Source organism: Tigriopus californicus, chromosome 12 (genome assembly GCF_007210705.1).
Source record: "Tigriopus californicus strain San Diego chromosome 12, Tcal_SD_v2.1, whole genome shotgun sequence".
NCBI classification, from domain to species: domain Eukaryota; kingdom Metazoa; phylum Arthropoda; class Copepoda; order Harpacticoida; family Harpacticidae; genus Tigriopus; species Tigriopus californicus.
In genome coordinates, this window is record NC_081451.1 from 7,252,635 (window position 1) to 7,268,571 (window position 15,937).

Below are 15,937 nucleotides of genomic sequence, written 5' to 3' on the forward strand. Positions count from 1 at the left end.
CTATTGTTGTTGTTGTTGCTGTTGTTTGGTGTGGCTTCGAAATTGGCGCTGTCTGGCGCTTCCTTTCCCTCACCAGTCACTAGTCACCACGGTCCCAATGTGTTCTTCGCTTCCTCCTGAATGAGCGCAAGGCTCGATCGAGTCTCAAGTCTCGAGCTTCTGGCTCGACTCATCATCAGTTCGTGGTCTCGGACGTCTCTTTGTCAGCTGCCTCTCTCCAGAGTCAATGTATGTGCTTGCCCGACTTGCTTGACGCTCTGCTTGTTTTGACGAAGGGAACAAGCTGGGCTGAACAAAAAATAATAAGAGAATATACCTCCCCCTTCTGGACAGGCAGTGGAACTAACGATTAAGGAATCACGGACAATTTCATAGCGGGTCACCATGCCCAAAGCCAAGAATAAGAGTGAGTATAGAGATTTGGTCCATGTCCATGGGTTCTGGTGGTTGATGGGATCTTGTTCCAGGTCAAAAGAAGGCCAACATGATGCTCCATGTGCCAAGGGCGGAAGAGCGCGAGCCCACCAAGTTTCAGATGACATACAGTCTCCCACTGACCCATCAGGCCCGAGATGGGGCCTCGGTGAGGCTTTGGGACCAGAACGTGCCCTCCAACATCATCCTCAGTCCCTATGGTCACCAAGAAATGCCCTTCATGGGCAAGATCCTGCCCCAAGGTATATAATGTGTTCTGTGTAATCACACACACCTGATGAATGGGATTTGACCCCTTACGGTGGCTTCTTTCAGTTCAACACCAATCAGTCCAACCCATGGTCCAGCCCACCGAGGGACAGCGGTATCCCATTTTGATACAGCCCCAAGGACAGCCCAAGCTCCCGACTCAGCCTGTGGCGAATAGTACTAGTAGTGGTAGCAGTAATAATAATAATAATAATAATGGTAGTGGTAGTGGTAGTGGTAGTGGTAGTGGTAATCAAGGGAAGAAAAAAGGCGGTCTGCCCAAGTCATGTAAATCTCAAGAAGCCTACGAAAGAGTGAAGCAGCGCGCCAAAGAGAGGTATTACCGGAATCGCGAAGCCATTCTGGAGCGGGCGCGGGAACACTATCGCCTCAAAAGTGCCATGGGTGGCTCCCGGAGGCACAACCCTAGTGCCAAGAGTGTGGAGGCGTACCTCAGACATAAAGAGCGCGTAAAGCAGAGGTATTACGAGAACAAGGAGCAGCATCTGCAGCGCGCCCGTGACAACTATCGCAAACGCAAGGCCTTGAGTGCCGAGGTGTCCGAGGCCTTGAAAGTGGGCCGACCCCTCACCCCGCAACAGTACGAGTTTTGGAAGAAAAACCAGAACCTCGTTGAAGGCAAGCTCAAACCCGGGAAGGCGGCCAAGAAGAAGCCCAAGAAGACGGATATCAAATCTGAGTGCATGGACATTGTCAACGATCTGTATAAGGACAAATTCACTCACATCAAACTGGAGCAACTCCAACCCTCGCCGCAGCAGCAACAACAACAACAGCAACAACAAATCCAACAACACCACCACCAACAACAGCAGCAACAACAGCAGCAACATCAACAACAGCAACAGTTGCAGGCCCATCGAATGCAACAGGGGGTGGTCATGCATCACCCAGCCCAATCCGTCTCGTCTAGTCCCATGAAGAACCAATATTTCCCGGATGCCAACATAAAAACTTGGCTTGGAGATCACCCGGAAGTGAATTGTATCTCTATTATGCCCTTAAGTCATCCTCAATCGCAACAACAGACCCAACAATCCGCGCACAATCAGCCGCATGCGGATTCCAAAGACTCGTTTCAAGGCGTCGGGGGTGGGATGTCAGCATGTTTCAATCTAAAATGAAAGAAAACAAGATGGACAAAATTTAGATTTCTGCCCATTTTACAATACTGATATGATCCTCGCACTCTAACGCAAGCTACTTTTCATTTATCTCTTCATGTAAATGTGTTAAAAAGATACAGATATGCGCAAATTCCAATACAAGTGTGGTTTCATGAAAATACACTTGATCTCTACTCTGGTCTGAGCGTGTATATTCTGCGAGCTATCGTGGTCACCCTCGTATATGTACAAAGCGCAAAAAAGCTCCTTCCACCAATGACAGGGCCTCCAGACCTCTGCCGGATCTAGGGTGATGGTACAGAAATTTGCAAAAACTGAGTGCCTGCACATGGAATGCAACAGAAGTTACCGTCCTGTCTTCCCACTCGTAGTCGGGCCTGCTGCATTCATGAGACTCATTCTCAACCTTAAAACGTACCTTACGAATCCCTAAAGTCTACTATTTGAGGTTGGTGGCTTCGAAAGTAGCCCGTAATATAATTAACATGTCATAGATTGACTCTCTACATACCTGCAAGGACCAAAGAAGGCTATCTTGGGATGTGAAAGTGTCTACAAGGTTCGTAGGAACTTCGGGAATTTATCTTCTCGCAAATCGCAATTAATATTCAAACACTTATCTTTCCAACATATACCTCTATGATTGGAAGTGCGAGAAATTGCAATCATATATTATAAGTTCAAGTCCAGATATATGTAGTATCGATGCATTTTTTCAACACGGTCAAAGACTTGTCAATGAACAGGTATACGGAATAATTTGATACGTTTAAGGATTCCATCAATTTCCGAGCTCCAGTGGCCAAAAGAGCGCCAACAGCAGGTTGGCGGCCCCTGGACTAGTTTGGGTCGTAACGTCGTATGTACGAGTATTTGCCGTTTTAGCACCACCATGGCCTGAATCATGCAACAGTCGTGAATTAAAAGATAGGCGCCTAGACAACCATGGCATTAAACGATGAGATTGCTTCCCCCCTAAAATTCTACGTTTCAAGTACTTTAAACGTATTAATTTGACGGAACTGGTCGTTGAAATGAGTTAATTTTGCCATTTAAGATGTCATGTCAATACTGCTGCATACCCAAACCTGTCCATCGGCCGAACAAAGCTTTGCTTATCTTAATTGAAAGTGATGTCCATTGAAATCAATCCAATTTAGTTGATTGCAAGTCAAAAGTAAATGGTACAGGTCTGACTTGGACTAAACACAAAATCAAATAATCACTCAAAGGATGAACGTCCTTTTATCCGAATATAAGAATCTTATTCGAGAAGGCAACATTGCAGGGGCTTAGAAATCCTTGATTAATTGTATCTCGTGGATAACGCACACAAAGGCGTTTGCTTATTTTGACTTGATTTAAGACTTTTAATTTGTTCAAGTTAAATAATAGTCTCACTCGTAATTTTCTTTATTGATTTCGGTTTGAGGATTGAAGTAGGGCTGGTCCTGGGACGAGTCCGGCAGAGGACTCGAGTCTTTCATTGTGCTCAAGTCGAACAAAAAGACTCATATTGCGAAATTTAAATCAAAGAATGAGATTTTTTCACAAATCCGGAGCTGAGCCTTTTGGAAAGGACTCGGACTCGAGTCTGGACTCGCCCAGCACTAGTCCGATTTCCGTCCTTTAACCGGATTTAATCCTGGTTTTCCATCCTAGTGTAAAGCTGCCCTAAGATACGGTCTTCTAGAGATGTGGGCTGCGACGGAAGCTGAAAAAATTAATCTCCTAAATCGTTCACTTTATTCCAAATAAGCACTTCATCTCACAAGATCTTGTTCAATAGATGAACTTAGCCAAGTTTGAGCCCAAAGCTATGCTTAGGGAACTCAGGAGATATTTCCAAAGTTATGTAGTTATTGGGTCAGACACTTAAGCTTTTGACAAAATAACTCTTTACAAGCAAGAAACATAAAAATGACCTGCCTTAAAATGAATAGCTCTACGTTTCTTATCTTATTACTTTGATTTGAAAGGTGGCTCAGAGTTGCTATGACCAAGAGCAGGCCGATGTGACAGGAAACTCATTTCCACTCCATATTTCTACAAGTTCGTGACTAAGATCACTCAGAGCTTTGCACTAGCTTCTAGTATATAAATGGTATCTACTGCATGTCTACTATGCATAGCTTTGTACTTGTCTTAAGAACTGACAGGACCGAGCATAGCAATAAAGATTATTGCTATGATTACTTGACATTTGTGTTGGGTTAGCTATCGTTCAAATTTGATGAGAAAAAAATTAATAAAGAAACATGTTCATCCTGTTAAGGTATTGTTTCTGTTGAACCTCGTCGAGACCTTCATGATGAAACGAATAAGTTGATTGGAATTTCAAACTTTGAGACAGCCATATGCATATGCGAAGCGTCTCAAGTACCGCATGCACTTGTCTTGTTACTTTTCACAAAGATCAATTTTACTCGAAGGGAAGCACATCGGAATGAGACTCCAGTGAGCTTCCATCGACAATTTAATGAAATGGAAAACTGATCCGGCTCATGTGAGCTTAAATCGGCCACAACGAGGCAGTGTTGTTCATTCATTTTGTCATTCCGGAAATGGCAAGTTTGAATTGAATCAATGGCGTGGTAAACCAATTAAAGAGTGTGTGTGTGTGTGTGAGCGTGTTCCACTTTCTGGAACTGTAGGACGAGCAACATGTTGGTTTTCTTTGTTATTGAGCCGCCTTCCGCTTGGACACAATTCCAATATCAAGGATTGATTTACGTCCATCCCCAGGTCTCAGTGTGAGGGCATTGAGGCAACTCTTTTTCCTGCTTGAGCATCATCCCGATTAGCTATTCAGTCACTCACTCGCTCACTTGTGTTGTTCCATTACAATTTCCCCTCTCGAGAATGGAGCGTTTGCTGAGGAGAGACCCTTCTCGTTAGCTAGCACCATGCCGCTCAATGCTCCACGCCCACTGACAAAATATGTTATACTAAACGAAACCTTCTCGAAACTTGAGATTACAGCAATCCTATGTGGAAGCATTAGTTGCAAAGTATTGATAAGTCATCAATGAGACCTTTACAATTCAAATGAAAATTTGAGGATCATCAGGGGGAACATTATCTTTGAAATTGCATAGAATCAGTCCCAATGATCACATTATCAAGAATGATTGGATATTATGCCACATTTATTCTGTGATACTCGTTATGAAATGATGAATTGCTGTTTAATCTGGATATATATTTAGATGATTACGTCATTCAAAAGCTTAGATCAAAGTGCTTGAAATAGGTCCCAAATTCCCGGCGAGAGGCCGAAATATGGAAGTATAAAATAAATATGTATCGCTCGAGCCAAATTTTCCAGGGTTAAAGGCTGAAGCTTTAAGGCCAAAAGTCAAAAATACCAGCAGTTGCGAAGATAATTTGTGACATTGTGATATCATTGTTTGGTGCTCTCATTTCAAACATAGTTTCCCCACGACAACATTTGTTATTAGTCATGTGACATATATTTGACATTTAATTTTCAGACACACTCAGCCCTACTCAGTGACGCACCACATGCCGAATTTGAACCTTGTTTGAAGCATGGCAAGAAGGAAGGCAACCATAACAAAACAATTTGATCCATTGGAAATTGAAAATAGAGTCTAAAAGCGACACAAAATATGGTTTAGTTTCGGAACCTTTGACCTTTATTCTTTTTGTTTTGGGATATCTTAGTAACAAATTCCACGACGTTTCACCGAAATCGACAATACGTATCTGAAAAGATAAAGGTAGAAGTAACATAGGGGGCAAACGGGATAGCCTGATCAAGAGTTAAGCAGGAAGAGTAGTCTGGTTTAGGCTTACTAATGAGTAAATATGATAGGCAACTAGTCTCGCACATTATGATTTCATTCGAGAAAACAAATCGATCATGCAAGAACTTGAACTAAGGCTGATTAGCTTTAGATGTGTTTGGTTGTTTTGATTAAAAGATAGAGAAATTTAAAAAGGATGGTTAGGGTGCATATTATTCCATCTCGAAAATTATCCTGAAGCTCATAATACACCAAGATTTTGAAAACTATACATGATATACGTATATGAACTATACATATCTGAAATGAAAGCACGCATCCATCCTTTAGGTTGCACACATGCACAGTAATTCCCGCTTTTTTGACGGATTCGGATTTTCTCTCAGTGCTGGTCTCAACTTGTCAGGAACTACTCTGTGGCGACGAACTCGAGGAAGAGACAATGGGCTGTCAAGAGCCGAAGGGGAATCTCAATTCGCTCTCTGGGCCGGGCATATCAACCGACGTACGTTGTGTGTACTACGTACTACGTAGCCAAGCCTGTTAGTCCTTCTGGTCTTCCTCCTACACTTTCAGTCTGCATGAGGGACGGGATTTGGAGAACAACCCGGCAATTTTCGAATCTATTCGGTTATTGACTCGTGGTGGTGCGTGTGCAGAGCGTTTTAATGAGAAAATCGTTCAGATCATCCCGATGAGCACATCAAAATGGCGGCGGAGACGTGCCTATCCCGACCTGCAAAACGAGACCAAGGAAGCGTTGGAAAGCACCTCGTGGCGCTCTACGTGCTAACCGGATGCTGCCTCTTGTTCCTGTGCTTGGCTCTCTGGAGCTTGTTCCTCCTCGAAGAGGCCGGGACCAGGACCAATCAAGAGGTGAACCTCCTGAGGAACCATTTGGCCTTGGCGAACGCTCAAGCCAGCATGCATGCTGATAAATTGCTCACCTTGGAGGAGTCCGTGGCCCGATGGTCTCCACCCCCGCCACCGCCGGATCTCACCTGGAACACCGACCTGAGTGGAAGCCAACCTTGGCTCTTGTGAGTAACCCTTGGTTTCCTTGGTTTGAGCAATGCAATCTCGTTTATGGAGCCACATTCTGTTTACGCGTACCTTGGTTAATTTGATATAGCCAAAGAAGGTGCTTCCAAGGGGTTATGAGATGGTAAACTGCATTAATTCATTTCTCCGACCTACGTTCTTGTCTTAGTCGTAATTGTATGGATATCTATAGGTGGATCTTATGTAAGCTTGCTTGTTGCTTAGAAGTGCAAATTGAACATGGGAGGAAAACACTCTCAGGCAAGCTTATCGAGCGCAACCTGATATCCCTTTTGTATTCACACTGGACCAAAATTCTCAAGTATTCTCGACGAAGAATCTGTGCAATAGCCAATGGGTTTTTGGTTGACTCTATTACTTTTGAGAATGGACAAACCTTGTTGGTTGTCATAAGTGATTAACGTACTCTATGTTTGTGTATATGGCAACAGTAGTGTAAATGTATATGCTACGCAATGTCTCTCGCAGAAAGCGATCCAAGCGCCAAATTCTGAGCGAATGCAAATGTCCCCCTGGACCTCCCGGAAAACGAGGAAAGCGAGGCAGAAAAGGCTTGGGTGGAACCCCGGGACGACCCGGAACACCCGGTACCAAAGGATCTCCGGGCAAGAATGGATTTCCTGTGAGTTAGTTTTTAATGTTAAGGAATCCGACAATAGATAGATATAACACAAGAACAAACGCTCGAATCTATTTTCCTACTAATTATTGAAATTCTTATCGCATCGGCAAAACCTAGAAAAGCCGCCCGATCACTTTGCAGCAGATTCCTTTCCAAACTTGAGATTTCTTTGGGCACTTCGCCACTAATTGTTTTATTTCGGGAATGTGTTTGATATTCTTACATGTATTTGTTTTTAATGGCAATTAATTTTGAAAGTGCCTAGAAAACGCTTGCATCATAAGCAAAAAAAAATAATTAATTGCCCCCTTATGCTCCACGAAACATGGTTTACGTTCTGCACTTCAGAGGGCGCTTTGTCATTTAACCACTACCAAATAAAGGGTGATTTGGCCGATTTCTCTTTATTAGATTATAATGCGCTAGTGTTGTTTTTGGATAATGCTTTCAAAATCTCATGTATAATTGGGTCACAGTAGTTTATATAGCAATCTAGCAATCTTCCTGTTTTGTTTGGGCTGTCTGACGTTGCAAATAATGGCCCTTATATAGCATAACTATATTAATAAATACTTCTCAGATTTTAGAGAAGCGATAACCTGATTGAAATGGTATTGACGTTGAAAAGCGTCGTTCCAAGCCAATTCAGTATCATTCTAGAGGTTAATCATCTGATACTTTCAAAGCTGAATCTACAATGATGATGATGATGATTGGGTGTCTTGGAACCACCGTGGCAAATGTTTCTTTCTTGAAAGCCTTAGAAGTTTTCTAGGAATTTTTCATTTTTATTGATTCTATGCCTTGGCAAATATTTATAAATCTCCGTTGTTAAAAAATATTTTGGTAGCGATATTTTCAGGTCCCGCTCAAACTTTGCGGCTAACTCAAGGCTTAAAACAGTTGCAAAAACTTTGGACACACAATATGAGAATACATTTGACCTCCAACCTAACCTCATTTCTTACTTCAGGGACCAATTGGCATGGATGGACCTAAAGGTGAAGCTGTAAGTATAAAACATATAAGTTCAATGGCATCAACCAAGTCTTAATTCAAATTGAGATCGTAATTGTAGGGAGAACCAGGTGTGAAAGGCTCAAAAGGTGAAGTTGGAAGTCCAGGATTGGAACTCATCGACAAAAATGGGGTGATAATCTAATTTCTATTGCTTGGGCTAGCATGCATATAAGATGAAGAAAAAACCGTCTTATAATTGCAGGATTACATTGTGACTCCAGAGCAAATTCTCATGTTGAAGGTAATCATCTCGCACCACCCGTTGAAGAAATCTACAGAAGATACAAATTAGAGATTTCATGCCCCTCGGAACTTATGTTTTGCGACTAATGAAACCTAGTCAAGAATCTTTCTTCATTTCCCTTAATCATTTCATAGGGAGAACCAGGAGCTGCTGGACCTCTAGGGCCGCCAGGTAATCAAGGAGAGCCTGGCTTACCCGGATATGATGGTGTGCAAGGCCGGCCAGGTCCAGTGGGAACTAAAGGTGAAGCCGGTCTGCCAGGTATACCCGGTGAAGCTGGGGAGCCTGGAGAGCCAGGCCAACCCGGAGAGCCCGGAAGAAAAGGGGAGCGGGGTGTGGTATCCTCCGTGGGTGGAATGGGCGCTGATTTTCCCACTGCTATTATTGAGGGTCCCCCGGGACCTCCTGGGGATAAGGGCGATGCTGGCGACCCCGGTCGAGATGGCAAACCAGGCAAGCCGGGTGATCCTGGTGTTAACGGGATTCCTGGTCAGGATGGGAAACGAGGAAAGAAAGGACGAGATGGGGACGGCATTCCCGGACCAAAGGTAAAAGTTTTGAAACAAAACTAGAAGTTACTCTTCATTACTGATCCATATTTGCTTTCTTCAGGGTGATTCAGGAGAAAGGGGTCCCAAAGGGGAACCAGGTCTTCATGGTTCAAAGGTAAGTCGACAAGCATTTGTCCCTTGCTTTTTCTGGATAAAATGAATCTTTTAATGATCTGCCAAGTTTTACTCGATTCTCCAAACCACCGAAGTTGCTCCACGAACGTCTTAGATAGACATTGTGTCCAAATTGAAAATGATTATAGAGATAACTCTAAAAAGATAACTCTAGTTGTAATAAAAATACAATTGATGCGCTGGATACAACATGAAATCCAAGGCTTTCACGAGCTAGATGGCGCTAGATGCGTTTATTGAAGGATCCCTTCACACCTCTCCAAAAACCTGCCAACTTTTGACTTCATTTTGTGATTAGCTGGTTTACTGCGAGGGTCCAAAAACTCTATTGGGTCATAGCCAGGCCTCAGTCAATTCAAATTAAAATGACAAATAGCGTCAAATAACGACGCAGAACCAAGACCAAATTATTCATCCACTGTTCTTGCCATTTTTTGCCTTGCTTGGTCGCCATCTGGTTGTGAAATCTTAAAAAACGGTTCATGATCCCAATTCAGTCGTCAAAGAGATGGAAATAATTTCTTATATCAGAGAACACATAATAGAAAAGCAAATTTGCATTAGCTAGGCACGTGAGCTCTTGCTAGTGACGGAAGTTTTGACACCTCGGACGGTATGACTGCCGTTTCTTTATATGATTGAGAAGTGACCTTTTCCTTTTTTTATTTTTACAAATTAGAATGTGTCCTTTTTCAAAAAGATCCTCGATATCATCAAAAAATTTAATCAAAAATATCCTTTTTTCCTCATTAATTGGCAGTAATGAAAATAATTATGCGCCGTCCGGGAATCGAACCCGAGTCGCAAGAATGGGAATCTTGCATGATACCACTACACTAACGGCGCCCTCTGCAGCATTTAGCCGTAAAAGCCTTATTGATTTCTATTAGATACATCGCTATAAAACAAACATGAATATCTTAGAAAATTTCAAGGTCAAAGCATTACTATGAATAATACAAGCATCGCTCAGGCATGAAAACAAGCTTTGCTTCTTTATGAAACAAAATTACAACAATCGGAAGTCATAAGACTGCTCTTGGGAGAATATGTCATTTATACTTTGGTCTCTTTCTCATGTTCTAGGGCGATAAAGGCAACGACGGACTCAAAGGACTAGATGTAAGTGTGCCTATTTTCATAAATGAATAGTCCGATAATAACTTTAATAATATTTCGGCTTTCTAAGTATAAGAGTCACGAAACCTAGGTTTGTAGCCAATGATGCCTCTAACAGAAGGTTTTAAAATTATGTTTCACAAAATGAACGGCAACTTGAAATGTTTCGATATGCTAGAAAATATGAACTATTTGTTTTTTGCATATGAAGTTGTGACAATAATCTTTTCAAATTTAAAACTTAAGTTTAAGTTGTATGACCTTATAATGAAATTCTCCTTCTATTAACTGAAAATATTCGCTTCGACCATACTAATCTAGATCTTCGTTAAAAGATACGAAACAAAATCCCGGCTTTTCCCCATTTGGGACATTGAAGTAGCAGCTGCATGATGCTGTCAGTACAAATTTTGGAGGTCACGGTGGCACTTTCAATACAGAAGAGGTACTAAAAAACCAAGAGACAAAGCTCGATGGTTCACAAAAAAACTCTAAAATACAAAAAGTAAGTCGAGAAACAGGTTTTTCTGTTAAAAAGTAGTTTTATGCATGTTAATGAGTGAAACCGAGACCATACTTTAGTGGATAAAAAGAAAGTGAAACTTTAATTTAATCTTTTAACAAAGAGCATGGTAGCTGAGTGGTCTAATGTACCCGATAGAGGCTCGACATGGTTCCCCAGAGGGTGTCGGTTCGTATTTCGTCTTTGGAGAAAACATAATAAGCCTCATAAGTACTAGGGAGCTCTCAAATTTTGAAGATGACGTCATCTCCCTTTCTTGGTTCAATGTCCCAATCGTTTGCCCGGACCTTATCCCTGATTGACCCTCTAACATTTGCCGTGTTCTTAGGGTGAGCGTGGCAAACGGGGGCGGAAAGGCGACAAGGGTGATATTGGCCCGATCGGCCCACCCGGGTTAGATGCTCCATGTCCCGTTGGCCCCGATGGACTACCTCTGCCTGGTTGCGGTTGGCGCACAAATCCTGTTGCGTTCCCAGGCTCTGGAACGGGGATTGCAGCCACGGACGCTCCAGACGCTCAATCTGCTGGCGGCACCGGTAACGACTTCTATGGAGCAGTGTCCTCTGGCACCAGATTCGGGTCTGTTGACGGGGCTTACGGGGACTTCAGGTAGGCAGATTTGGCTAACATCAATTGTGACTCTACACACCAAGACCCGCTTTTATTTCGCAGTAATCCCAGCCCATCGTACTACGCGCCTACTTACGGCCCAAGTGTACCCTCCAATTCTTATACCTCGTGGAATGATCAGTATGATAATGAGCCGGACGATGAGGAAGACGCGGAGGACGATGGTGCCGATGATGAAGAGTACGATTCCGACACGGGTTATTACGGGACAACCGTGAACGCTGGCTCGTCGTGGGGCGATTCCGGATCGGACAACGTTTGGGGCAAGAGCACCACGTACAACACGTGGGATTCGTACGACAGGAGCACCGATCAAGGCAATGATGACTCGCCGTACTCCTATGGGGATACCAAATACGATAGTTCGTGGTGAAGATGCCATGTGTTTTTAGATATATTTTCATATCTTTTGCCGATGTCATGCAATTTCCAATGTTTTAGACAGATTTCACAAAGAAAGAAACACGACCCACGTAAGCAGGAGTGAAGTTCCGATAGGTGTTAGGGGAAAGGTTTCGTGCCAACCTGGGGCGGCATTGCAACTCTCAGTGGCGCACAGGCACAAGGTGTAGGAAGTCTGAAAGGAGATCGAAATGAGACGACTTTCCGAGAAATCCGTTAAAAAAGGCAAACTTACGAGTCTGCGAATGTCAACATGATTCTCCACCGATGAGTCGGCGGTATTATTGCATTTGAAAGTGATCCTAACCAAGCTGAATGTTGTAAGTTCAAACAATGACTTGTAGATTGCTAGCGGTATAAAGGGATAGAGGTTTCAGCTTATCGGTGGAGAATCACGTTGTCAGATTTTCGCCCGTTTGGAGGTGGAGACACCCATTGCCACTTCCCGGTAATGGTGAGCAACCTCTGAATACCAACATCTTATCATCTGACTCTGCAAAAGGCTGATGTTGTAATTGCTGATTTATAACCAGTAGTTAGGACAGCTCATCCTGGTTATAGCCAGTGGACAGCTTAGCTAGGTAGCACGTGAAGGAAATGTAACTCAAACAACACTAAATTAATTCGGATTTCTGAATTGAAGGTCAGAACGTCATGTTCTGTTTTTCTACATATTTTTTTGTTCTACTTCAGCGAAGTTGCCCGGCATGTGGCCAATGTGATTCGATACTTCAGTAGCAGTTGCTAGTGATGGGTTTCGAACCGGAAAATCAGCTATTTAGCTTGAAGAACCTCTGGTAGGGCTCCAAGTTCAAACGAAAAGGGATACAGAAGGATCAGGAATGAGTTTTTACAGCAGCCCAGGTTCCGAGACCTAGAAAGATAAGGTCACGTTTAGCCACTCATTCAAGCGCTATTTCTTTTCTTGAAGCTAAGAAGCTGACATTCCGGTTCGAAGCACATCACTAGTGTTTATTAGGACCAAACTAAATCGTCCCAATGTCAACCAAAGTCTGCGAAATAGCATCCACAATTTTTTATGTTTATAAGTAGATAGATGGTAAAATGAGACTTTTCTGCCAAAATCTGAAGGCTTTGAGGGTCAGTTATCAATTATAGTGAGTAACGTTTAAAACCAAGGGCTGCACTCTTCAAAAGTAATTGACATAGGTCTGTTAACTCGATACGACCTCTTACAGTAAACACCAAGAACGTAAAACGAATATGAGCCTTTTCGTTTTTTCGTTTTGCGTTTAAGAGCCCACTATTGAGTTACGAGACCTTGATCAATTATTTTTGAAGAGTACAACATTTGATTAGAACGTAAATGTTGTTGATTGCAATCAAGCGGCCCTCAAATGTAAAATACTGCTACTACGATTTCCTTTGAGTTATAATCTATTTTCATTCTTTGCTTGATGTCCATCCAATTTGGGAATCAGTTTTTTCTGATGACAAGTCTGTGAACAGCATTTAAATAAGAATTAAAAATAGGAGATGGCAATGCACTTAAAACCAGATCTCTATGATAGCTTCACAAAACATGATTTGACTAAGGGATCAAAATGTCATTGTGATTTGTAATTGAAATATTATAATCTTGTCGGCTGATTTGTAAAAATTGTTGATGTTCCAAGAAGATTTCATGACAATAACAATTAATTAGAAATGTTATTATATGTACATTAAATCACCGGGTCGGTAGGTGACTGTTTTAACCACCCTTACTAACAACTGAGGTTTAGTCGAGGTACGTAAAATAGTGAGAAATGGCATGATTCGAAGAGGTGTATGATATCCCAAAAAGGAAACACTTGAAAAAGAATTGTTGTTGGCATTTTATGCGTCCCACATGCTTTGGGATTCCACCAACCCACATATTGCAAAGGAAGAGAGATCTAATTTTAACACGATCTTGAAGCTTGGGATTACGAAGGTGCTCTAAGAAGACCAATTGCGAAGATCAAGGTATCCTGTCCGGCTTAATTCGTTCACTCAATCCAATCACCCTGTTTGTAAAAGAGCCTCAAATGCGGACGTTCGGTCTCAGTTTACAGGTTGATCAGCGATATCACATTTACCATTAGAAAATTAATCGATAAAAATTTCGCTTTAAAAAATTCGACCTTGATAATTTGTCAAGGTCTGCTACAAACAAATCATACTCATTTTCCATTATCAAAGAGATAGGATCGAATTTGTTTTGCAACTGTGATCGAAATTGTCGTAGTTTCAAGACTGTGGTGGTCGCAATCATAAGCTTAAAGCTTTTTCTTCGGATGTTCATATCAAAATCTTTTTATTAGCGTTAATTCCGGCCACAAATGCTCAAATGAAGAACTGGAGACTTACCAATCACGGATTTGTAGCACGATTGGAAACCTTCCGAACAATTCTTGAAGGTTCCGTCGTCATTTGGTCGACATTGGTACAAGTTTGACTCGTCTCCACAAACCTTACATTCAAAGCCCTGAGCTGCAACCAAAAGATGATCGACTATTGTTGTAACTAACACCAGGCCAATTCAATGCCAAATGGAGGGAGACTCACTACTTGGACAGAGCAGGACAATTGCAAATGCGACAAAAAGAATCCCAACTTTCATATTGATTGGCACAATCTCACGCTTTATCTGAAGACTGGAATTAAGATTACATTATCATTCTTTTGTGTTTACACTCAAGGGATGACGCTCAAGAAAAAACATAGCAAACAACAATTCGAGTCAAAAACCTGCCAACTCTACGTAGAGTACATTATGAAAAAAATGACATAGTCAAAACTACCGATGTGATCCATCTGCACACAACGGCGGCAGGTTGCAAAACAGTACTTCCCAGTTTGATCAACCCCTTTGTTATTTTTAGGTCATGTTCTTTCTTCTCTCACGGAATCATTCATCGTTTAATGTGCTTCCTTCCAGTATTCGTAAGGAATACGTAGGCTTTGTTGATCCAGGTACAAGATAGACGTAATTTAACTCTCATTCAATTAACATTAATTACCTTGTGGTCGCTCGGTAAGTCCCTGGGGGCTCGAAGTGATGATCCCGTCCATGTTGGCAAGGATCGACGCTATGCCAACTTGCAGGTCCAGACAATCATCAGCTCTGATGGGCAAAAGTGCGACCTCGTGTTCTTGGATGAGGGTGAGAGCCTTAATGCCGACGCGTATCGGAAGTTATTTTCCCTGGGCTCAAACCACCTATGTGCCATAATGCAAATAAGATGCAAAATTTGCTGACGTTGCACAACCCAGACTTTTTTTTGACAAACTTCCAAGGCCACCACACACTGCTCATTGTTCGACTTTGTAATCTTTGGGTGTTACAATGGCACGTAGTCAGGTGTCCATTTTAAGATAAAACACCAGCTCAAGACCACCACAAAGGATGCCTGAACCAGCCTCGAGCCGAGCTTCATCCAGAACTGGTGCTCCAAGTTCCACTCCGCGCTTGAATTGAACGCTGCTGATGAGGGCAACATCAAGTTACATGCATTGCTCTAGGTCCTAGCCATTGACTGCATTCAATTCCATACCCTTGTTCTACAGCATTATTTGCATTATATGTATTCAAAGCTAAATTAAAAAGTGTTGCATTTTAAGCGCACAGGCCTGTTTTGGACCTCATTTTGTAACTAACATGGGAAACCAAGAGACTTGAAAACTTTTATATGACTGCCAAGTTCCAGTGAACTCGAAATCTACGTAGTTATATATTGGTTACAAAGATTAACGTATAAATCTGGGAGCAAAATCCAAAACATATGCTCTAATTTTGCCATTGTTTGCCCTTCCTAGGACGAAATAGATGGAATCATTTCACTTCCTTCACCGAAACCTTTCAAAAGCAAAAAAGTTAACATAATCACCTTAAATGAGCTAAAAGCTAGTAATACTATTCACTTCGAGCTCTTATTTTATGTCTTCGGAATTTTTTACTGGTGGTATAACGGCTGCTGCTTCGCCAGAAAGCTATTTTTAGCAGCTGGAGCAAAAGAGAAGTCTGTTTTGTCTATTTTCCCCG

At 42.2% G+C, this 15,937-nt stretch overlaps 2 protein-coding genes, 1 long non-coding RNA gene and 1 other non-coding gene across 4 annotated transcripts; 2 read left to right on the top strand and 2 right to left on the bottom strand.

The window, feature by feature from the left end:
- The first annotated feature begins 56 nt into the window (after positions 1 to 56).
- LOC131891580 (putative mediator of RNA polymerase II transcription subunit 26) lies at positions 57 to 2,010 on the top strand. The gene is made up of 3 exons (XM_059241194.1): positions 57 to 406; positions 468 to 677; positions 751 to 2,010. The coding sequence occupies exons 1-3, from the start codon at positions 385 to 387 to the stop codon at positions 1,827 to 1,829; spliced, it is 1,311 nt and encodes a 436-aa protein (XP_059097177.1). The 5' UTR covers positions 57 to 384; the 3' UTR covers positions 1,830 to 2,010.
- A 4,050-nt stretch (positions 2,011 to 6,060) lies between these two features.
- On the top strand, positions 6,061 to 11,991 carry LOC131892013 (collagen alpha chain CG42342-like). Its single transcript, XM_059241733.1, has 10 exons — positions 6,061 to 6,642; positions 7,133 to 7,286; positions 8,260 to 8,295; positions 8,365 to 8,436; positions 8,509 to 8,547; positions 8,685 to 9,098; positions 9,163 to 9,216; positions 10,323 to 10,358; positions 11,207 to 11,487; positions 11,551 to 11,991. The coding sequence occupies exons 1-10, from the start codon at positions 6,311 to 6,313 to the stop codon at positions 11,879 to 11,881; spliced, it is 1,749 nt and encodes a 582-aa protein (XP_059097716.1). The 5' UTR covers positions 6,061 to 6,310; the 3' UTR covers positions 11,882 to 11,991.
- Positions 10,012 to 10,082, bottom strand: Trnag-ccc (transfer RNA glycine (anticodon CCC)). Its single transcript has one exon. It is a non-coding gene; the product is annotated as a tRNA-Gly (tRNA).
- On the bottom strand, positions 11,879 to 14,700 carry LOC131892014 (uncharacterized). The gene is made up of 4 exons (XR_009374508.1): positions 14,461 to 14,700; positions 14,263 to 14,385; positions 12,146 to 12,403; positions 11,879 to 12,085 (listed from the first exon to the last, which is right to left on the bottom strand). It is a non-coding gene; the product is annotated as an uncharacterized LOC131892014 (long non-coding RNA).
- Positions 14,701 to 15,937: the final 1,237 nt, after the last annotated feature.